The following is a 25,018-nucleotide window of genomic DNA, read 5'->3' on the forward strand; positions in this document are numbered from 1 at the left end:
ATCCTCAGAGGGTTGCTTCGTGCTCTGACACGGGAGACACGAGGATCACGGTGAGTGCGCTTCCTTCAGGGAACCAACCCCCTTATCCCTGTCATGCTCCGCAGCCAGCAGAACCACCATTGGAACGCGCTGAACCATTCTCGAGATGTGTACCAGACGTTTCCTTCGGTGCTCCCCGCGATGAACAGATGTCGATCGCTGCAGCGGAAGGAGGGTCAGACTTCTCCAAGGATGATGACTCGGCACCGTTACATCCGTCGAGTGTGTCAATGGTGCCCGAGACGGACCCTGAGATGATGGCCATGCTTTCCCGGGCCGCCAACAGGATCGGGCTTGTGTGGAACCCTCCACCGTGTCCTGAGCCCTCGAGGATGGATGATTGGAATCTCGGGGTGGCGCGGGCTGGTTCTCAGCAACCCACCCCAGTGCCTTTCTTCCCGGAGGTGCACGAGGAGCTCACGGAGACGTGGGCGGCACCTTTTACTGCGACTAAGGGATACACGCGTATCCCGCCAGTGGAGCGGGCCGTTGCTATGCAGCTGTGCCCTAACTCCACTTGGCGCAGAGAACCGTGTCTTCCTTCCTGAGCCTGTAAGTACTCATCAGACCTAACCAGCAAGGCTTACAAGGCCTGTGGGGAAGCCGTCTTTGCCGTGCATCGCCGGGGGCGACCTCCTGTGTCTGCCCTCGCTCCCGCGCCGCAGCAGCAGCCTCCACCTAAACGGCGCTGTGGAGCCAGTCGCAGGCAGGCCCCCCCAGGCGACCCAGAGATGGACGGGACTGCTCTTCGGGAGACGGTGATCGCACTGACAGAAAAGGGACATCTCATCCAGGACCTCATCTCCAACACTAAGCTGGACTTTCTTTGTTTAACGGAGACATGGCAACAGCCCAACAACTTTTCTCAGCTGAATGAATCCACTCCTACTGGGTTTGTTTACATTTGTCAACCCAGTGGCTCCGGCCGGGGAGGAGGTCTCGCGATAATTTATCGCGAGAAGTGGAAAGTCTCGCCGGTGTCAGTGCCTGTTTTTAGCTCGTTTGAATCTGCTGTCTGTCAGTTGTCTGGTCCCACTCCAACCAACATTGCTACTGTCTACCGCCCCCCCCAAACTGAATACTGAATTTTTAAATGATTTTGCTGCTTTTCTTACTCATTTATCCTCTCTCTCACCAAACATAATACTGCTGGGTGATTTTAATATCCACATGGACAATATCAATCTGCCTCTTATTAAAGACTTCTCCTCCTGCTTAGAGAGTTTTGGATGCCAGCAATATATTACTTTTCCCACACACTCAAAAGGACATACCCTGGACTTAATCTTCTGCTCTGGTGTCACTGATTTTACAGCTGTTGAACTTCCCATAACTGACCATTTTCTCATCTCATTTACTGTGAAACTCACTCTCTCTATCTCTAAAGTACCACGCCTTATTTCATTTTGGAATATAAAGAATATCAGTCCTGCCACTCTCACTTCAAGTATCCACTCCTTCTGCCCCCCCCCAACACTCACAATCTATCCACCCCTGATGATCTGGTTTCTCACTACAACACTGGACTCCATAATATTCTTAATTCTCTTGCTCCGTTAAAAAACAGATCTGTTTCATTTTCCATCTCCGCTCCTTGGTTCACCCCCGATCTTCGTCTCATGAAAGCCAAAGGTCGGCAACTTGAACGTCTCTATAGGAAAACTGGTCTCACTATTCACAAAGAAATGTACAATAATCACATCTTACATTATAATGACTCCATTGCTAGCACCAAAACCCACTATTACTCCAGTTTAATCATTGCTAATAAAGGAAAAGTCACTGTTTTCCCTACTTAACAATATCACTCAACCCCAGGACTTTCTCCCCCCTCACTTGTATACAACCAACTTTTGCAACTCCATTATGTCATTTTTCAATGAAAAAATCTAAAATATTCACCAGAACCTTGGATTTATCCCTCACCTCAGCAACTCAGATGATTTTCACCCATCCACACATTCATTCTCTTCCTTCCACCTCCCAACTATCTCTGAAATCACAGACCTCATAAGGAAATCCAAGGCTTCCACTTGTCAACTTGACCCCTTTCCCACACAACTTGTTAAAGCCTGTCTTCCCTTCCTGGTTCCCCACATTTCTGCTATGATCCACTCCTCTCTCACCACTGGAACTGTCCCTACAGTACATCATTTAAAACTGCTGCCATTACTCCAATTAACAAATAAATAAACTTGGTGCCAACCCATCCGACTTTAACAACTTCCGTCCTGTATCAAATTTACCATTCATTTCCAAAATCCTTGAAAAAACAGTTGCCTCTCAACTCCATTTCCATCTATCCCATAATAACCTGTATGAACAGTTCCAGTCCGGTTTCCACCCACTTCACAGCACCGAAACAGCACTAATTAAAATCACCAATGATCTCCTTATGGCAGCTGATTCTGGACTTCTTAGCATTCTCATCCTCCTCGACCTGAGTTCAGCTTTTGATACCATTTGTCACACCATCCTCCTCAACAGGTTACTTTCCATCGGCATCACCCACATTCCGTTAGACTGGTTCACATCCTATCTCTCTGGCCGCACTCAGTTCGTTCAGTTTAAGTCTTTTAAATCCAGTCCCTCCACCGTCACTTCAGGTGTTCCCCAGGGCTCTGTCCTGGGGCCCTTACTTTTCAGCATTTATCTCCTTCCCCTGGGCAATATTTTTTGCAAATTTAACATACAATTCCACTTTTATGCTGATGACACCCACCTCTACCTTTCGACCAAACCCTTATCCACTCTCCCACCATCCTCTATTACTGATTGCATCTCAGAAATAAAACCCCCCACACTGCAGTCCTTGTCCACAGTCTCGTCACTTCCCGTTTGGACTACTGCTATTCTCTCCTTTTCGGCCTCCCTCACAAATCCCTTCATAAACTTCAGCTGGTCCAGAATTCATCTGCCCGCATAATAACCCGAACCCCCTCCATTCACCACATCACTTCTGTTCTCCAACAGCTTCACTGGCTCCCGGTCCAATTCCGTATTCAATTCAAAATCCTTCTGTTAACATTCAAAGCCATCCACAACCTATCACCCCCATATTTGTCTGATCTCCTCCAGGTTCCAACCCCCACCCGCTCACTTAGATCCTCTTCCTCCATACACCTGCTCGTTCCCCCTGCCCGTCTCACCACTATGGGGAGCAGGGCTTTTAGCCGCTCTGCTCCCCGACTTTGGAACTCACTACCACTGCAAATCAGAAACATTGATTCATTCTCTCACTTCAAATTGCAACTCAAAACACATCTGTTTAAAACTGCCTATCATATTTAATGTCACATGCTCTGCCTTTTTCAGTTGTTCTTCTATTCTTTATTGATTTATACTTTGACTGTTTTTAAATGTATTATGTATCTTTGTACGGTGTCCTTGAGTGCCGAGAAAGGCGCCTTTTAATAAAATGTATTATTATTATTATTATTATTATTATTATTATTATTATTATTATTATTAAATGTTTTTAAATGTTTACCTGTTCAAAATTTTTTTTTTACACATTTTACAGACGTTCACGGTGGCCGAGAGAACTCAATGCACTGCAACTGAAGAAAAAACATACAAATAGAAAAAAACACCAGCAAATTCAGAAAACATCTTCATCAGTTTGACAACATATGTGCTGGCTTAATGGTTAGAGAGTTGGACTTGTTACCCGAAGGTCACATGTTCTAGTCTCAGTACTGGCAAAAAATGTAGGTGAGTGCCTCCTGAGATCAGGGGAGTGAGGTTTACACACATAGCTCTTACTGGCCTACGACAGTTATGCAAATAGAAAAAAAAAAAACATCAACAAATTAAGAAAACATCTTCATCAGTTAGACAGCACATGTCCTGCAAATGCTTAATGCAACCAAATTCATTAAAACGCACAGAAAATAGCACAGACCACAACTGAAATGTTTCAAGGAGACAAACTTTGATGTTTTATTTTTTTTTTATTTTACTGATCGTATTTGCATTTTTATTATTTGCAGCACGTTTCTGTATTTGGTTACATTGTGAGTATTTGCAGCACGTGTTGTCAGACTGATGAAGATGTTTTCTTAATTTGCTGGTGTTTTTTTCTATTTGCATGTTTTCTTCAGTTGCAGCGCGCTGAGCTCTCTCGGCATCCACAGATGTTACTGTTGTTAATATAAGTGAATGTACATCTACTCATATTAACCCATTCCCAACCCCTATCTGTGTAGAATTTGGCTCAGATGGCAAAGCTGTCATTTGTTATTCTGAAGCCATACAACGTTCACTTTTGTGGCTGTAGGGAACATATAAAGCTGCACCAGAGCAGAGCTTTGTATAATACAAGCCTCTTTAGGAGTGTGGTACAAAATAAGTCGTTACTCAGAAAGAACCATGTAAAGGGATCTCTGGAGTTTGCCAAAATTCATAACAGTGATGCAGTGGTGATGGGAAAGATTTAGAGTCCAGTACAGAGCTGTTTAGCTAGAAGTCAAATAGATCTGTGTGGTGCAAACCTAACAATACACACTACATCTACAATGAAATATGGTGGTGGAGGCATCATGCTATAGGGCTACTTTTCATCAGCAGGAACAAAACATCTTATTACAAGAAGGAAAAATGGAAGGCACAATGCAGAGAAATAATGCAAGAGAATATCATTCAATTTGATATAAAACTGAATTTTCTTAAAGCAAAACAATGATTCCAATACCATGTCACATAACCTAAATAAAATATCTAAATGTGGGGATTGACATGTGCAACACATTTTGAGTATATACCTAAATACATTTTTACTGTAGGATTTTTAATTTTGTAAAAGCACAAACTTTGTGAACTCACATTTCTGCAGGAAAGCAACTTTCTCTCTCTCTTTTAATACTTGCCATTTACTGTTAGGGTCATCATTCATAGAGGAAAGGAGACTGAAAATGCAGACTAGCAAAGTAGCTAATCATTGGGCATCCAACTGTATCATGCCAGGAAATCCTGTTCTTAAATTCAGCACTACTTTTCACAGGTTTTATTTATTCATAATTTTTTAGCTAAAAATATAAATAATAATAATAAAAAATCCAATCAGCTGAAAAAAGTACTGTGGTGCATTATTAAAAACATATTTTGTGCAAAACACAAACTAAGACAAAAAGAAAATAAAAAAATATGACAGAAGAAGTGTATAATTATTCAGTATCTGTACCGTAATCACCTCTTGGCAAAATTATTACATGTGATGTTCTACAGTCCAACCTCATAATCCCTGTGGTGTAATGCTTATGACCCAGCATGGTGGGTGTGTTGTTCACACTCTAGTGATTTACATGCTACTTGCTTTTGTTTATACAGCTTGACATCCCACAATCCTCTGTTAACAGAAGAAATATTGGAACCTGCATGATCTCTCAGTGTGAGCCAATGTTAACACACAGTGCTGTATATGTAATGAGCCAAGGTCATTTACAGAAACAACTGATGCTCATTTTGCATTTGATACAATTTTGAGAAAAGTTTTTTTTTGTATATTTTTGTGGCATAGACACTTTATTCTTCCCCCTCATTTGCACACCAAAATTCAATAAGTATTGTTTTTATGTTATAATAGGAAAATAATGTTTGTAATTATCTAAAAAAGTACATATTTATTCATTTAGAAACCCCCAATGATTAATATTCAATGTTTTAGAGCAGTTGTTCTACCAGATTTATATAATAATGATTTTCGTTTACTATTTAAGCTGTTGTTTTAAAATCTGTTCCCCCATTTATCCTCTTTACCTTTCCCCTGTTGTTGACAGTAGGAGCCAACACAGTCAAAGGCGATGATTTCACCAATAATGAGGGTGGCGAAAATAAAGGTATTTTCCCCCATCTTTTCCCCATTATTTTTAAGACAAACAATTGAGATTCCAGCCTGAAGCTTGCATGAAAGGATTTTTTTTCTTCTTTTTTTTTCTGTAATGAATTCTTTCATTTAAATTTGTTCTTAACTTTTTTGGCCATTGAAGCACACCATCATAAAGCACACCTTGGACCCCTTTTGACACCTCTTTCCTCTTTGGAGATTCCTAGCACAGAGCTGAAGGGCTGTGTGAAAAGGCTAACATTTGCCTGTGCAGAAAATTCAATAACATCCATAAAATAACACTTGTTCTCACATAAACATTACCTTTTCCCAGTGCTGCAAAGTGAAAGACGGTTGACGAAAGCCTGCATGCTTTTTTTCCTCTTCTCCGCAAAGAAATTATTAAACAGTCATGTTTTTTCTCAGTTTTGCTATTGTTTTTCCTTCATTGCCCGGTGAAGCATGAACACTAACCTGTGTTGTTTTGACAGTGGAAATCTGTTCATTTGTAACTCCTGTTAGATGCTGGGTTGAAGAAACTCTTCCTACTGTAATATTAATAGCTTGCTCTTTTGCATCCCATTAGACTTGGACAAATACAGTAGCACTTTAAGACATGATGCATTATAATGCTGAGAAAGGGTAGAGCCGTGTGAATGAAAGCAGTGAAGTATGTTATATACGTCATATAATCAACACAGAGCATATGGTAATTTAATTGATATATATTGGGCACAGGATGTGTTGTTCTCTTCAGGTTGCTCTTGACACGACTGATAAATTGCTGCAGTGGATCTCACTGTGGTTTGTGGCTGGCGAGGAATCAGCTGTCATGATCTTTGAGTGATGTGTACGATCATTGATTGCTGCTGTCCAGACATGTTGTACTTTTTGATTGCCCTCTGATACCTGTATTAGTATGGAAGAAAGCTAACACGTGTCTGTAGATAGCTGGGGAAATACTACAAGAAACATTTTCGAAGATCTTATTTTTGCTCTTTTTCCAGGTTAAGTTATCTGAATACTATTGCTCACAAATTTTGTTGAAATATATAGCTGTTACTCCTTCTCTGACCTGTGTAATCACATAATGTAAAATCTGTGGACAGTGTGACATCAGTCCGCCAAATGGGAGGATAGGGTTCCAAAGCAAATTTTAGTAAAAAAAAAAAAAAAACTTTTTGGGCTGTCTAAGTTGAGTTAACTCAAAGGGATGGTTCACCCAAAAATAAAATGTATGTCATAATTCACTCACTCTCATGTCATTTTAAACCTATATGACTTTCTTTCTTCTGAGGAACACACATATGATGTTTTATTAACAAAGTTCAGGAGGAACACTTACGAATCATCTATCCAATCATCACGTCATTCCAATAATCATCAATCCAATTATCAAGTCATTCCAACCTGCTGTCAACAATCAGTAATCAACATGTTTACCCAATCAGCAAATGAGCGGAGGCCTATATATACACACAGTCCACTCACCTATGTTCCTCGACAGTTTTCAGCATCCCTCCACCACCCTGTCTCCTCACACTTGCCTGGTTACTTTCCTAACCAGAAATATGGGGGGAGTACTCTGGGTTCAGGCCAAATTCTGAGCTCAGAGCCCTGTCCTCCTACGGCATGCCAAATACGCATACTACTTTACTCTGATCTGATTATTTGTAAGTGTGAACTCGTGAAACACACGTTTTGGATTCCATTGACTTTCAATATATGGAGAAGAGAAAAATATGTGTTATTTATTATTTAATATGTGTTATATATGAGAAATGTGATATTTCTCAAAACATCTTTATATTAAGGTTTGGAACAACATAAGTTTGAGTAAATGAATGACAAAATTTTCAATTTGGGGTGAACAATCCTTTTAACTTAGCTTTCTAAAGATTATAATGTCCTCATGTGCTATATAACTTAAACTTAAATGTTAAGGAATTATGGTAAATTTTATATAAAGATTTAGACAGAAAATTGTTTCTCATTTGGTGACAAATATTGAACTGGTAATTAAAGAAAAATGTATAATAATAAAAATATCAACTATATTATAAATACCCTTGGACTTTGGACTGAGTTGTCCAGATGGGATATTAACATACTCATTGCATTTTTAAATCAGGCTACTTTAAAAAGTCTTGAGTCTTGTAAGTACCTCCACCAAACACTTCTTGTGCTGAAGAGACGAAGATGGTGTTTTCAGAAGGGCAGGATCGATGCTCTCTGTCTGTATGAACATCTGCAGTGGCGATGAATTACTCTTCCTGGCTCCCTTAAGGTTGTAGCTATGCCATAAGACTCCTCTGCAAAATCACCCTACAGCAATGCACCAGCCTCCGCAATTTCCTGACACCTTTGAAACTCACCCAGAAAGACTCTTTAAATGCATAAAAATGAAAGAGAAAGCTGCTCTCTCTATCTGTAGTCCCGTTAAAAGGATGACACTCTTTAGACTAGGTCTATACAGAGAAAAAAAAGCTTTTGTTTTGAAATGAATGAATGAAAGAATATTACTTGTCAACCATACCTTAATTGGTTAACATGGGCTCTGAATGGAGGGCCTACGGCATTACTTTAACAGCTTTATTAAAGGTTGATGTTGAAAGCTTACATTTGAGACCCAGCAGCAGTACATGAATATCAAATACGGTACATGTCCAGAAGCCACAGTTGACTTCAGCTTGATGTGAGGCCAATAATTGGCATACAATTGTCTTTAATGATATATTACAGCCAAGTTTTTGCTTGCGTGCCTACCCGGTATTGCTGTGCATTACAAATCTGTGTTACAGCTGAACAGACTGACTGAACAGCTCAGCATTGTACAGACTGCATGGTCATTAACAGCCATCTTACCCTACTAACACTTGAATAGATTATCTAGAAAAAAAGATTCTGTCATTATTTTCTTACCTTTTGAAACCAGTATGACTCTTTGTTTCTTTTCTTCTTTTTATATGTTAAGAAAATAATATATTTGATACAGTATATATATATATATATATATATATATATATATATATATATATATATATATATATATATATATATATATATATATATATATATTATAGTGCTTTTGTGTCCATTTTGAAGCCTGAAAGCTCGGTAGAAGCTTTGTGGAAAACAGTGAATAGTACATTCTGCTAAATATCATCTTATGTGTTGCACAGAAGTCATACAGGTTTAGGAAGACATGAGGGTGAGTAAATTATGACATAATTTTCTTTTTTGGGTGAACTATTTCTTTAATAAGAACTGTTGAGTCTAATGAAGAATTCAGCTATTTCTCTCTCTCTTGCTTGCTCTGTATAAAGATGAGTAATGTGTGCAGTGCTGTGCAGCACATGAGGGAATATATTATCCTCCTCGGCCTGTCCTGGCAATGATGAATGTCCAGGGTGTGTGCACTGCGGAGTCACCGCAGTGACCCACTCACTCTCTCCTTTCGTTCGTTCCTCCCTCCCTGACACACTCTCTCTCTCTCTCTCTCTCTCTCTCTCTCTCTCTCTCTCTCTCTCTCTCTCTCTCTCTCGCTATCGTTCCCTTTAATTTCATTTCTATCTTTCATGGTCTCTCATTGTCTTTTCCTGTCTTTCCTTGTCACAGCACAAAAACAGAATGGGTCGTTTTTGAATGGGTCATTGAATCATTGACTCACCTGATTCATTCAAAAACAGTGAATCATTCAATAATGAAACATTGCAGATAGGCTTCTGGGAGATGCAACATGTCTTATTTGTTTGGAACTATTTTCATGGGCAAAAAAAGAGCAAAAACAATCAAAATTGTCAATTTTGTGTCTAAAAATAGTCAATTCATATAATCAACTTATTGTTTATTGAACTGTTGTATAAAATGAATATCACATTTTGCAATCATGCTGATATTTGAGAAAATAGCACTCTTGCTCGTGTGATATTGCTTAACTATATTATGTTATAAACACAACATACAATAACTCATACAAGAGCAAATTAATATATTGAAATTTTGTGGCATTTTATATAAATTTTGGTGACAATTCCGACCTTGCACAATGCTATTTTACGTCAATACCAGACTAGCTTGCTAGTTGTTAAGTTTAACAAGTTAGGCTGGCTATATTGTTTTAATAGTGGTTTAATTTCACAGAGGTGACAAACAGTGACAAAGTTTAGGGCAAACACAATTGTTAAATGGCTGTCACCAATAAAGGCAGGTCCGGGAGACGTGGATGCTGCTCGCCTGCTCTGCAGAGTGCTTTGGTGCTTTGGTGAGTGGGAGGTGCTTGTGCAGTCTCGCAGAAGAATAAGTTGTCGGGGACACAGTGAGAATTGATTGAAAAAGTATAATTAATTCAACAGGCCAATTCAACAATTGAAACAAAAAATTCTGTAAAAAAAGGCCACTTATATTGTTAGAGGCCAAAAGGTTCATGTGCTTGAGCACCACTTAAGGTCTATCTGTGCAAGTGCCTGTTTAGAAGGATGTCTTTAGCGATTATGTGGCATCTTGCCAACTCTGTCTTATGGTTCTCACACGTTGCACCAAATTAATATTGTGAGGTTTTGGTTGCATATAACTTAAGGTTAGTATGGCAGATGACCCTTACACGCCTTTAACCACGGGGCACCAGCTAAGTTAATTTACCTTAACAGTAAAGAACAATCAAGGAGAACTTTTGAATGAATACAAATTATGTGAATTGGAGGGAGCTGTCAGGTAAGCTTGTTTCTGCCACAGAATAATAATAAAAAAAAATTGTCACTTTTTATCTCAAAATTCTGACTTTTTTCTCAGAATTGCAAGATATAAATTCGCAATTGCGAGTTATAATGTCAGAATTGTGAGTTATATACTCTTAAGCATTCCATTATGACTTGCAATTCTGACTTTTTTTCTTGCAATTCAGACTTTTTTCTCACATTTGCGAGTTTAAACCTTGCAATTCAGAATTGTGAGATATAAACTTGCAATTTGCAAGTTATACAGTCCAATTCTGATGAAAAAAGACGGACTCAATCTTGACTTCATAAGTCACAATTGTGAGTCAGAATTGCGAGATTTAAAAAGTCGCAGTTACCTTTTTTTATGTTTTATTCAGTGGCAGAAACAAGCTTCCATAGTCAGATGACCAATCTGAAGCATTTGTGACATATCGGATAATTTGTATGTATTAATACTTACTGTATTATTACTATTACTACTGTGTCAACACAAGGAAGACAAAATTGTAATAAAATACATTTTATTAACAAAAAGATTATTCCTGGTATTAATTTAGTAGTTGTGTTAGTTACTGGATAATGAAATAAAGTGCATAAGATGCATAAAATCAACATGATTAAATTGTGACAGTCAGAGTTAAGTTGTCTAATAGAAATAAACTGTTGTTTCTCTAAAACTAATAAGGGGAAAAACTTTATTCCACATTAAACAAATAAATAAATTAGTATTTGTTATTTACTGACATCTGCTATGCAACCTCTATGTCTATATGGATTACTTGATTTATGATTTATTTATGCATTTTTGAAGACTGAAAATTTTCCGTAGACTTGTAATACTAAAAGTTATAAAAGTTAGACTAAAAGTTGTAGTAAAAGTCCATACAACAGTAAAAGTTGTATGAAATGATCAGCTTTTCATTAGACATCTCATATGGATTGTCATGAGAATGTAAAAGCTAAAAGTGTTGCTCAAATTGAATAGCACTACATTAACAACCTGAGTGTTAACGTTCTGTGAACGGCCCGTAACTCTTTCCTCTTCATCATTCACAAGAGCCCAAATGTTTGCCAACTTCGCAAATTTCCAATGCCAGTTGAGCTTCAACACACCTGGGATGCAAAATGTGCATAGATGTGCTTCCTTCTCAGCTACAGTAACAGCCCATCCAATATGTCTCCTTGATCTATGAGTTTGTCATGAAGAGCCTTAAGATGTGTATCGGCATCTACTCTAGACAAGTTCATGGCAGCACTCCATTCTCGTAATGTGTTTCTGGATTGTTCTCCTTCCAATAGCTGTGGAGATGAATTGTTTTCTTGGAAAGAGCCAATGAAATTAGTACCTAAACTACTTCTACTGGCTCAAGTTTGCCAGTTAAGATTCACCATAATAGAGGTTTCCAATTTTGTGGGTGGTATGCTCTTGCCTGCGATGGTAGTAATGGGTTTGCTTGCGATTACTTGTGATTTCGGGTCAGGATAGGTAATCCTAGACCAGTGTAAAAGGGTAAAACATCAACACAAAGCTTGTGTAACATCTTCACTAAACTAGAATCCCGTGCGCAGCTATTAGTCTGCCTGGTTGAGAGGCAGAATGTTAGACAGGAGGTTCTGCCCTTGCTGATGGTCCAGTGCAATAAAGGCGCTGCAACGCTGAAAGTTGTACACCAGCAAAGAGCTGCAAAATAGATGCACTCGCATTAGTGCACTGCCTGGCGCCCACTCAGAACCCGACCGAGATTAATCACCTGTCACGACGGGTTGTTTTCCACCTCTCCCTCTCTTTCTCTCTCTCTCACTGTTCCCATCTCTCTTGTTCTCCCTGTTTTCCTTTGCGGGGAGAACGATACACAGACCTGCCGTTAATTCTGCTCGCCTGCCCACAGGCGCTGTAGGATTGTGCCAGCTCTGCAGTAGACCACGCTGTGTGTGTGTGTGTGTGTGTTTGTGTGTGTGTGTGTGTTTGTGTCTGTGTGTTTGTGTTTGAGCACCACCTCTACGCAGTTAATGAAGCCATATGCAACAGAAACCAATAATCAAAGTACAGTGAGGTGGCTTTGGCTGAATACCAATTACTTACGCTGTCCCCTGTTGGACTCCACTCCAGTCTGAGAAGCCAACCAGGGCGTTCCTAATGCAGATATACCACTCCCACTGAGAGGAGGCTGTTTGCAGTGAGTATGTTTACAGAGGTGGATGCTAACAGACGCAGGCACACATACCGAATGTCATAACCCCTTTTTGATGCCATTAGCTCTCATTCCATCAGCTGTTTTGAGCGGGCTGATGAAACTATTTGATGAAATATTAGTACGGTAAACACATTGCTCTAATAACCAACAGTGCAAACCACAGAGCATTAAAACACTCTTAATTAAAGATGCACACTGATTAGTCTCCCTCAAAAAAACTATGTTAAGGCTTGTTTGTTATCAGTAATTATTATTATTAGTAGTAGTAGTAGTAGTTTATAATTTATTTGAGGAAGCTTTGAATCAATTGTAAGTTGTTAAGTATATAAATGGGTGTTTCTTCAACTGTGCACAGTGAAATGAAACTAAGAACAAACACGACTAAATAAGTGTAACACCATGGTGTTGAATTTTTTTTTTTTTATATATATATTATAAACTATTTGCTTATTAGCATGCATATTCCTAGGATATTACTGCTTATTAGTACTTATAAAGCACATATTAATACCTTATTCTGCATGACCATATTCTACATCACTAATCCTACCCAATACCTAAACTTAACAACTACCTTACTAACTCTTAATAAGCAGTAATTAGGAGTTTGTTGAGGCAAAAGTCAGTTAATAGTGAGAATTGGACTCTTATCTAAAGTATGACCAAAAAATATAAATATGTTTTACATCAACATCAACCGCTGCGACAAAAAAAGTGGCCTAAGTTGAAGAGAAACATTTGTATCTTTTGTTGTTTACAACTTCAATCAGTATACATGCATTGATATTAATGTTCAGCCTATGCAGTAAGCACAATTGTCTAGAAACTCTCAATGTGTTTTTATTGTGACTAAACACAGGGACACATCTGCATCTATATTTGCTGTCCTGTTCAAGACCAGTAAATATCTGATGGGAAAAATCTATAGTCTGGGTAAGGCTGCCTGCAATTTGTGAATTGCTATCAAAGACTTCCTCATCCTTGGGCTTCATGTCTCCTGTTTTATAATCAGCCTCCTACATGTGTACTAATCAGGGGCTTTAATCAGAACAAGAGAACCCCACAAATAACCAATTCATCCGCAGCAATTACGGACTTCCCTGTGCATGAGCCACATCTTGAGGTGAATCTTGCTGAGGTGGGATTAGTTTCAATGAAAATGCAGCTTGGTAATGGTATAAAGAAGCGATTTAATTTTAAATATTTGTCTTATCTTCTCATTTGGGATCGTCCTATTGGATTTTCTTGTCAAAGTATAAAACCTATGTGTTCTACTGATGTCTGTTTACTGAGAAAAACTGTCACTATTAGTTGGACAATAAAAGTTGTTCAGTCATCCCACAGAAATAAAATGTTTATAGTATGTCCAGATGATTTATTTTTTTTTTTTCTTGCAGACATCCATGATGAGAATGGGCTGAGACCTGTGATGGTGTACATCCATGGTGGGTCCTACATGGAAGGAACAGGGAATATGATTGACGGCAGCATTCTGGCCAGCTATGGAAATGTCATTGTGGTGACCCTGAATTATAGGCTGGGAGTGCTGGGTAAGTCGTTCATTTTTCATTAAATGGTGGATGGTTTTGATTACAGAATATCTTTATGACCTCCTGTTTTATATTCAGCCTCCTACACATGTAAAAAAGATATACACATGGTTTAAAGAGGCACATGATCTTGGAATAGCTGAGGGTCCATAGGCTTAAAAGTCACATAATTTAAAATGAAGATTTCAAGAAGATCTGGATGGACTGTTATGTAATATGTTTTAGTTTAGTTTTTTAGTTTCAATTCTTCTGTTATGGTCATACAATGCAAACATAGCATCTATGATTTACTTATAATTATTTTTCCTGTTGGAGTTGAGTTCAGTTTCTTGGCCGGTTGTGCTTCAGTGTTATTTTACTATTATTGATATATTATACAGTTTTAATTTGTATTTTGAATTAGCTTTTATTTTTATATTCTTAGTTTTCATTAAAATTTTAGCTTAAGTTCTTGTCTTTTTTAAATTATTATTATTTATATTTAGCTTTTTTTTTTTCGGTTTTACTTTTAGTACATTTAATACTGCTACTTAAACTTATTTTATTTAAGTTATACATTCAGGCATTTAATACTTATATTTTACTTAATTTCAGCGTTATTTGAATTAACAGAAATTATTTTTAATAACTGACCCCATAAACATAATGATTTTCTCCCATAAAGTAGGGAAGGGCAAATTTAGTACTTTCTAAAAGTGAGAGGTGAATGTTGCTACACCGCTGGTCATTCAATTTCAGAATTTGTGCTGTCTAATAAGTTTTAAAGTCCACTTTGGATTTCATACTCTTCTTTCATCTTTCGTTGCAGGACAGTTATGCCTCAGTAGGATGTAGGATGATTAAATTTAGTTTAAGAATCTAGGCTGTGGTAGGTAAATATTGAAAAGGGATCATTCACAGTCTTCCACTTCGGCTGTTCTTACAACTCGTTATCAACTGCAGCTCTCTCTGAGGCTGGTTATATTTAGATGTGTTGGAGCCAAGGGGAATAGGTATAGGAAAAGGCCTACTGGAAAAGTATGCACTGCGGGAAAAGACAGCAGTTGGGGGAAGCAAAGAAAGTGGCAGAGAGACCGAGGACAGGAGTGAGAGAGTGCAAGCGAGGCCTTTGTTAAACGTGTTTCTGCTTCTCTGCCTGACATCGCTCAGCATGAAGGTGATGGAGATAGTCTAAAGTGTCTGGCTGTCTCTGGCTTTACGGAGAGCAGTTTGAAGTGTGGTGGCAGTAAAAAGCAGAGCCCTATAGAGAGAGGGCAAAGTGAGATTGGAACATGTTCCCAAGCATATAAAATTGCAGGATCGTGTCCGTTTTGTACCCCCTTTTCACAGAGCGATAGCTCTTTCTCCACAACAAAAGTAATATTTTAACACCTCTGAGGTATCTTGGTGGCAGCGTGTGTGTGTGTGTGTGTGTGTGTGTCTGTGGCACTGCACAGACTGCTCTCTAGTTGGCCCATGCCCAGTCCGCCACCAGTGAGACATATTTCTTCTCAGCTGTTTTTAGACCTAGTGTTGTAATAGCTTAATCTAGCTTTTAGACACATGCTCACTGATTAGCCAAAGGTGAGAGGAGCATTCCGGTGTGAAAATACTATTTGCAGAAAGCCATGCACTCTTCTCTGGAATTAGCTTGTTGGAGAGTAAAAAATGCTGCTGAACATATGCAAACATATTTGAGATAGATATAGCGACCTGTTATGCATTATGTGGTATGCATAACAGGGTTATTTGTGGGATAATCATGCTGGAATCATTACGACTGCATGGGTATTCATCTATAATCATTTTGTATAGGCTACATGGGCATGTATGTGTAAAATTTTTCTGTCAAATTTGCATTTGTAACTGTGTGTGCTTTCATAGTAATTGCACCATCTGCAGTGGGGCACATGTGGCCTGCCAATGATCCAATAGAAGCTGTAAGAATGAACTGAGATGTGTTACTGGCACATGACTCTCTCTCTCTCTCTCTCTCTCTCTCTCACTCTCTCTCTCTCTCTCTCTCTCTCTCTCTCTCTCTCTCTTTCATGGCAACGTGAGCAGACTGCCGATGTGTCTCATAATACAGCAGAACGAGTCTGTTTCTGCATTTAACATGTCATCACAGTGCATTGTGGGAAACTCAATTCCAATTTGGCATAATGAGGTATTTATGTATGCATCACTAAATGAAGAATCACAATGGCTATGTTCACACAGCAGCATAAGGCCCCGATCAGACAGAACGCGTTTTTTTTTTAGTAAGAGGCGTCTTTTTTAAATCGTTTTCTATTGGCATTGAGCGTTTTGCTCGTTTTTTTATGCACCCCGAGCGGCTCGCGTTTTAGCAGCCTGCTGCGCCTTGTGTTTTTGTTAGAGCACTCTGAGCTCCTGAAAATAAAAAAAACAACAACTCTGAGCAGAAAAGTGCCCAACGTCATTAGCATTTTTTTTCAATTGTCCAATCGAATGAATGGAGAGGCCGGCCTTCCGTTGTGGTGGCTGTCGCGAGTTATACGGAGCTGTATGACTTCACGAACCGCAAATATCACAATGTTAACAAAAAGCAGCAGGCCTGGAGGCAAGTTAGTGTGGCAACAGAGATGTTTACAGTTTACTTAACAGCAAACCAAAGATTCTAGAGCGCTCGCGCTATAATCTTTGATTAGACTGACAGGATAGCTGATTCAGTGGTTGCCTAGCAACATAAAAAACATGCCACACTGCTCTTTTCTAAGCTAAAAAAAAGTAAACCAAAAAAAGGCAGTGCGGTGTGCCTCGCGCTTTTAATTTGAAAAAAGTGGTCTTTCTGATTCTAAGTTTTTGAGTGCTAAATACAGTTATGTTCACACACAATTTGGTTATGAATGAGAGTGGCAACTGCATTCAAATCAACTCTCTGATTACATAATTTGTATCCCTATAGTTCAACCAAAAAATAAAAATGTATCATTTACTCACCTTCATGTTGTTACAACCTGTATGACTTTTTTTTTTTTGGAACACAGAAGAAGATATTTTGAAGAACGTTGGTAACAGTTTTGGTAACCTTTGACTTCTATTTTTTTTTTTTTTTTTAATATCAGAAAGTCAGAAAGAAAGAAAGAAAGAAAGTCATACTGTCACGTTCAGTTTAGTTTTGTTCATGGACTTTGTGTGTGTTTTCATCTGTCACATGTTTCTTTGTTCAATTTCCTGCTTCTCATCCATCTCCTTGGTTACCACCATTATTAGTTCATGTGCGTCAGCTTTGTTTAGTAATTATCCTCGGTGTTCTTCTAGGAAGACTCTCCCAGTTGCTGGTGGTTCTACAGTGCGAGTGCAGCAGTGATCTCAAGCTTTGAGCTCTCAACTGCTGTTTTAACAGCATCAAATTTCTGTGTTTGTTGACGGCTGGTAAGAGGGCGATATATATATGTATATATATGTATAATATATATGTGTATATAATGTATGTGTATATATGCAGCACGTTGAGGCAGCTTTTGTAGATAGTCTGTGTTCCCATTGCGAGGATATGACTATCGCGGTGTTGAGATCGAGACTCGCCTTAATGCATGGAGTCCCCATTACAACGCCCCGCTATGGCGCTGTGTGGGATGGGTGATCAGAGGATCATAGTGAGGCTTCCCCGCCTCACCAATCCCTGTGGGCCCCTCACTCCTCTATCACATCGCAGCCAGTGGAGCCCCCCGTTGAGCGCGCTGGTCCCGGACCGACCAGCCGTTTCATTCATTCACAGGTGCACCTGTGTCCGGCAGCCGCTGCTTTTTGGACGGGGCCCCTCATCTCCCCATAAAGCCTGTGAGTTCTCGCCCATTCTGACTGTAAAGCCTGTGGGCAAGCCACCTCCTCTTGCGTGCCATGGCGCTGCTACAGGTCTATCAGGCCAGGGCACTCATGGACATGCACGAGGGTAGCCCAGACCGTGTGCTCATAGGTGAGCTCCGCAACACATCCAACCTCTCCCTCTGGGGCACGAGTTTTGTGGTGCGTGATCGGTCTGGTAATGTCCACGTTAGTGGTCCAGGAGCGCCATCGTTGGCTCAGCCTGGTTTTTATGGCGGATGCGGACAAGGTCCGGTTCCTGGTCTCCCCAATTTCCCAGGTTGGGCTGGTCGGTGATGTGGCGGAGAACTGCGCCCAGCAGTTTTCTGCCGCCTAAGCGCAGACGGAAGCCATCCGGCACATCCTGCCCCGGCAGCCCGCTACTGCCTCCACCCCTCCACCGGGCAGTTCCTCCGCCTGCTCGTCGCCGAGGGTGTTCCCCTGCCGCCGCTCCCGCTGGGCCTCCACAGCAGCCTCCAGCCAGGCCTCAGCATAGAGCCGGCCGCAGTAGGGACGTCCAACCCGCTTTAGGCGCTGCCAAGCCAGGTGGCAAGCGACAGCGAAAGCATTCTTGAGTAGGCCGCTCAGGGATGGAGAAGGATGCTTTTGGAGTTGGTTACTGATCCACTCCCTCCCTGCGGATGAGGCCCGGGTTGAGTCTTTGTTTGTGTGTGTGTTTCTTCCACCGCTGGCTCCCAAAAAGGCGGATCAAGCGGTACCCGCACTTCAAAGAAAGAGCAAATTCCTCTGTTCCTGGGTCCCAAGAGGGAAAGTCTGGCGGTGTGTGACCCTGTAAAGCCTTGCACCCCTCAGCCCCCTCTTGTTCGCCAGCACGGCAGCTGGGTTCGGTTCGAGGACCCGGTCATCCGCCTTCTCACGCATCCCTGGCCGTCTCGTGGAGACAGGTAAGTGTTGCACTGCACACTCAGACCCCGCCTTCGCCTCCCGAGCCGGGTCTCACTCCTCCTCGCTGCCCCACCTTGGGTACGTCTGTGGTTCCCTGCCCCGGTTTTATGGAAGCCTAAAATGCTTCCAACCGGTCCAACCTGGCCCCAAACGGTCCCTTCAGACTCGGCTTGTGATTCATTTCGCTCAGCTTCTGCTCAGGCTCAGTGATATTCATCATACCTAGGTGTTGAGCAGAGATGCTCCTAAAAATTTGTGAGATTCATCACACCTAGGTGTTGAGCAGTGTTCCTGTTCTGTGTGTGTACGTCGCAGTCCTACTGGCGAAGGACGTGAACTAGCCGTTCCCTCCAGCCGATATGATGTCTGGCTTCCATGAGCCCGTACTTCATTGTACCCTAAATGTGTGGTGGGTTACGACCATCTTGGATCTGTGTCAACTGAAACAGGCCCTTTTTCGAAAGCCTCTATTCACTTGCTAAACACAGAGATGCATTTTCAAAAATGCCCCATCCCCAAGCTTGGTCTGCAGTGTTCGACCTGAAAGACATGTACTTCAGATCTCTATTCTTCCACTCCACAAGCCTCTTGTGTTCTTGCATTCGAAGGTACGAAGTATCAGTACATGGTCCTACCCTTCGAGTGCTCCATAGCCAGTTGGGTCTTCAGGTCAACTGGGAAAGAGTAAACTCGCCCAAGGGTTGAGGATCTCTTTTCTAGTATGGAGATGGTCTCGGTCCAGCGCATCTCTCAGGTAGAGGTGTGTCAGCTCAGTGCTATTCAAGAAGTGAGAAAGGGTCCTACTGAAACTTTTTCAGAGGCTCCTGGGGCGTGTGATAAATACCCAGGCCTGTCGCCAAACCCTCAGCCCATAAACAGACCCTTAGTTTTCCCGGGCCAATGGCTCCTAGAATGAGTGTCCACTAATACCGGCTGAGGGGCCACGTATAAAGGGCATGCAGTAACAGAGGTCTGGGCGCCCTCCGACTGCATTGGCATCTATTGCCTCGAGTTGCTTACAATTTCCTCGCTTTGAGACACCGCTGTTCTGCGAACATGTACCAGTCTGAAAAGACAACGTTACGACCATTGAGCTACGCTCCCCTCACATGTTGTAACTCGCCCGCCACCTCCTCCTTGAAGTCAGAAGCTTCTAAGGACACTTCATTCCACTTATTACTGCTGGCCTGCTCAATCGTGCCGCTGACAAGCCTCACGACAGCCTCTGGCCCAGAGAGAGAGGAGACTCCGTCCCCAGCTGGCCAGCTGTTTGGGACCACTTCAGGGCCACGCAGTTACATCTGTTGCCCCTCCAGACTCATCGCTCCTCCAGTTGTTAAATCAGGAAGAGATGGAGTAGGTCTTGCTAGTTGCCCCTTATTGGCCCAACCGACCTCTCCTCTCGACAGCCTTCCTGACTCCTTCCTCAGAGTACATTCTAAGGGATGGGACATGATGGCACCCACGTCTAGACCTTGAAGAGTTCCAGGTCTGGTTCTAAAAAGAACAGGACGCGGAGGTTCTGGTTACTACCGCAATAATTTTTATTCCGTAGAGACCATCACTTCTGTGAGAGCACCCTCTCAAAAAGAGGCTCGCTCCCCCTTAGAAGTGGAACCTATTCATTGAATTGTCTTCTCTCCGTGAGGAGATCCCGAAGGTGTTCGATCACTTCAGTGCTACCTTCCTGCTAATGGTTGGAGTGAGGGCTGTCTCCTCCACCTCAAAATGTTGTGGCCTCTGTATTGACGCATATCATGATGCAGTGGATAGAAATCCGTGGGAAGTGCGACTTGATCGCCAGGTTCCTGAAGGGAGCAAGGAGACTGAATAACCGCCTTGCGTCCCCTCTTTACCCTCTTGGGACTTATCTCTTGTGCTACTGCACTACAGAGACCTCCCTTGAGCCCTACAGGCAGTGAGTTAAAAATTCTGTTTTTAAAGAAACAGTTCTCCTGCTTGTTTGGCCTCTATCTAGAGGGTAGGGCCCGCATTTTGGGTCAACGAATCATGCCTGGAGTTCGGGCCGGCTAATTATCATGACACATGAGACCCCGGCCTGGATATGTGCCCAAGGTTCCTACCTCTCCTACGGGACCAGGTGGTGAGCCTTCAAGCGCTGCCCCGGAGGAGGCAGACCCAGCCCTGGCTTTTTCTCTGTCCGTCCGCTCCAGTGCGGTTATATGTGATCAGAATGCAAAGCCTAGACCTTAGACCAGCTCTGTCTGTACGGAAACCAGCAGAATGGAAGGCTGTTTCCAAGCAAAGGTTGGCCCACTACATGTGGTTGCCTTCATCTTGGTAAGAAAGTTTCCCAAGATGCACGTGCCCAACTGGGCGGTGAGCTCCTCCTAGGTGTTGATACAGAGTGCCTCGCTGAACAGATGTTAAATAGAGTTGGGGGCTAGGCAACACCTATACACGTTCGCTAGAGAACTAGCGTATGTGTCGAACCATTGCTTCCTGTGGGCTCCCTTCACATGAAGCCAGTTTCACTGTAAGCACGCTTCACAATTCTTGTTCCAGTGAGTTCCCCTTATTAGCCGAACCCTGTCGAATTCCTCCATACCCTTCGGCAACGGACATGGTAGAACATCCGGAGCTAGGCCTATCACTCGTATGCACTGGTGGAACCTGTGTTAGGCTGGGTCCATATGTTGTGATCCTTACGGCGATCCCATATGTGTATTCTTCCACGGTACGGCTCCCTGTGGCAAGCCCGTGTCTTCCCTCGGCAGAGTCATATGTGTATTCTCCACGTTACCTCCCTTCGGGCAGGATGTGGTTCCCGCAGCGTCCCTTCCTTCCTTGATAGGGTACGCTTCCCAGTGGTCCTGTGGAACAGCAGTTGACTTCCCTGGCCTAAGCCTTGCCCTTCTCCGCCTCAAAATTGCGGGGGGTCTGGAGGCTTTTGTCCAGGCACTGGAAGGTGGCAGCTCTAGTGGCGCTTTCCATAGTAGATCCTATTCAGTCGACTACGTCAAACGTGAACGACTGAAAGGGAACAGAGACGTAGTCCCTTAGCCACTATAGCTGGACCACCGTTGACTCCGAGTTACTCTCGGCTCCTCAGCGAAAAGCAACTAGTGCGTGCATCCACTTCCGTATTTATACCCGTGCCGTGGGGGCGGAGTGTGTGATGCGAATCACGCACGCTAATTGTATCGGCTCATTCAATAGTACTCGAAGATGACAGGCTCCCTAGCGTGATCCCATTCAGTCGACGTCGACTACGTCTCCGTTCCCTCCTTCAGGGAACGAGGGTTGCATACGAAATTGAGATGTTATGTTCACTACTTAAGTTGTTCCTTCTCCTGCACTCCTTGCCTGGTCACTGTAATACCTACACCGTGTTAACGTGAGTTTCCCTGCCTGTTATATGATTCTTGAGTGTTACTATTAAATTGTTGTTTGGATTTCATCTTCTGAGTCTTCAGCCTGTTCCTGAGTAGTGTTACACATAGAGTTACACACACAATGTTACACATAGAGGTTTGGAAAGACAAACCAAACCTATTTTTCTAAATTATTACTATTATTTTATTTATTACATTTTTTTTGTAGTGAACTATCCCTTTAAATGTTTCAATATTCTTCTTCTGGCCATCTCTTTAACAATTAGCACTATCACAGCTATTAGCATGGTAAATGAAAACACAAAGGGAAAATGTTTATTTTGACACATATTTAGCTTTGATATTATAATGTATTATGTCACTTATTTATTTGTATTTATTTTTAAATAAAGAACGCAATACATTTTTGGGGGGTGATTCTTTCTTGAATGAAAGTTCAAAAGAACAGCATTCATTTGAAATAGTTTTTTCTTGTAACATTATACATGTCTGTCATTTCACTTTTTGTTCAGTTTAAGGCATCCTTGCTAACTAAAACTATTAATTTCTTTAATACTAATATAATACAAAATAAATTGCAGTGTACATATATATTTTTAATCATTTTCTATGTTTTTTGTTTTCCATTTGTTGTATACTGTAAACATTTACATTTACATTTACATTTAGTCATTTGGCAGACGCTTTTATCCAAAGCGACTTACAAAGCAGGACTAGATTAAGCGAATCATCATGAAGAGGCAAAAACAAAAGCTATGTAAGAAGTGCTCAAGATACAAAGTTCAGGCATTATTCAGAGTAGCATAAGCCCGATAAGTGAGGTTTTTAGAGGGAAAGGGGAGGTTTTTTTTTTTTTTTTTTTTTTTTTTATCTGGTTAAGTGCTCATGGAAGAGATGGATTTTCAGATGCTTTTTGAAGGTTGTCAGGGATTCTGCATTCCGGATGAGGGAGGGGAGAGTGTTCCACCAGCATGGAACTGTGAATGAGAATGTTCTGGAAAGGGATTTTGTGGCTCTCTGCGATGGAACCACGAGACGTCGCTCGTTGACTGATCGTAGGCGTCTGGTAGGGATGTAGACTCGTAGGAGTGAGTGAAAGTAGGAGGGAGCTGAGCCTGTGATAGATCGGTAAGCAAGCGTCAATGCCTTGAACTTGATGCGAGCAGCGAGAGGTAGCCAGTGCAGAGAGATGAACAGAGGAGTGACGTGGGCCCTCTTGGGCTCGTTGAAGACAAGACGAGCTGCAGCATTCTGGATCATCTGTAGAGGTTTAGTTGCACTTGAAGGAAGACCGGCCAGAAGAGCATTGCAGTAGTCAAGCCTAGAAATGACCAGGGCCTGGACGAGAAGTTGTGTTGCATGCTCAGTTAGGAAAGGCCTGATCTTCCTGATGTTGTGCAGTGCAAACCTGCATGATCGAGCTGTCTTTGAAATGTGATCTGTGAAGGTCAGCTGGTCATCAAACGTTACTCCAAGATTTCTGACCGACCTTGATGGGGTAAACCTAGACAAAAGGGTATGGTAATTATTTAAATATAACTTCTTTGTGGTTGGGATGATGTACAAGATTTTTTTAGGGGATGAAATTGTGTCTGTGTGTGTGCGCGTGTGTGTGTGTGTGTGTGTGTGTGTTTATTACTAATATTAAACAGTATTGTGTTGATTTTGTTTAATAAGAAGCCAGCATCTTTGACTTAAGTCATTGTCACTATCTTTATAGGCATTATTTGCGACTGTAAGTATAAACGGGGCAATTTGATATTCACATATGTTGATAAATACGGCTCTCATTCCAAAACCGTGACACTGTCAATGTAGCCAATCAGATTAGAGCTGTACAACTAATTTCTTGCTGCGCCAGAGAGAACCTCAAGTAGACATGCAAATCTGCTTCTTGAGATTTTACAGTTTATAACCATAAAATTTAACTGCAGAAAGTCCAGCAGAATTGCACTTTGGCTTTTATCAAACAAGGTATTCAAAAAACCTTCCCAAATCACCCTCTCAGTCATTTAACAGGCAGTAGCTTACTCTAATAGACCCCTCTGCAGTGGCTCAATCTCCGCAGAGCCTTTATCCTATTCACTTCTGTCTCTGTCAGGCTGTCTCCCGCCACTGCCTGGAAGGCTCCTACGGTTTACTGGAGGTCTGTGAGTAAAGTCTCCACAACAGGGCAAGGACAGGCACAGCCCAGGGGAGGAAGGCCGATTGGACTGAAATGGCTTCATGGGGGACAAAGTGAAATAGAGAGATTAGGAGCGACAGACAATGAGAAACAGGGCTTTTTGGGTCACATTTTAAGCAATAGCAATATAACGCCACAGTAATATTGGTGAGAATGTGCTTGAGTGTCTTTGGGCAAGTCATGCTGTCCTCAATTGCCGAAAGGCTGAGATGTTTGTTGTTGTCTCGTGGTTGCTCTAATGACTGCTTTCTTTTACACAAAAACAGAGAGGAGAGGTGATGTAAGGTAACGGCAGGAGAGTTCAGTGGAGGACTGGTCCAGGTAAATGTGTTGAGAGTTGAGAGTGGACAGGAGTGAGGTATTAGAGACTATTGAGTAGATTAAAGATAACATGTCAACACACAAGGAGATGAAGGGCTGAATCTACATGCAGAAGAG

At 41.6% G+C, this 25,018-nt stretch overlaps 1 protein-coding gene across 2 annotated transcripts in view; it reads left to right on the top strand.

Moving 5' to 3' along the window:
- nlgn4xa (neuroligin 4 X-linked a) overlaps window positions 1–25,018 on the top strand; it is a 118,349-nt gene that overhangs the window by 19,579 nt on the left and 73,752 nt on the right. The window contains exons 3-4 of one of the 2 annotated variants that reach the window (XM_081360958.1): window positions 5,817–5,876; window positions 14,174–14,326. In XM_081360958.1, the coding sequence (XP_081217084.1) occupies window positions 5,817–5,876; window positions 14,174–14,326 (213 nt within the window). The remainder of the gene's footprint in view (window positions 1–5,816; window positions 5,877–14,173; window positions 14,327–25,018) is intronic. The other variant, XM_081360957.1, reaches the window with a different exon arrangement.

The sequence above is a fragment of the Scardinius erythrophthalmus genome (assembly GCF_964197995.2).
Source record: "Scardinius erythrophthalmus genome assembly, chromosome: 3".
Taxonomy (NCBI): Eukaryota; Metazoa; Chordata; class Actinopteri; order Cypriniformes; family Leuciscidae; genus Scardinius; species Scardinius erythrophthalmus.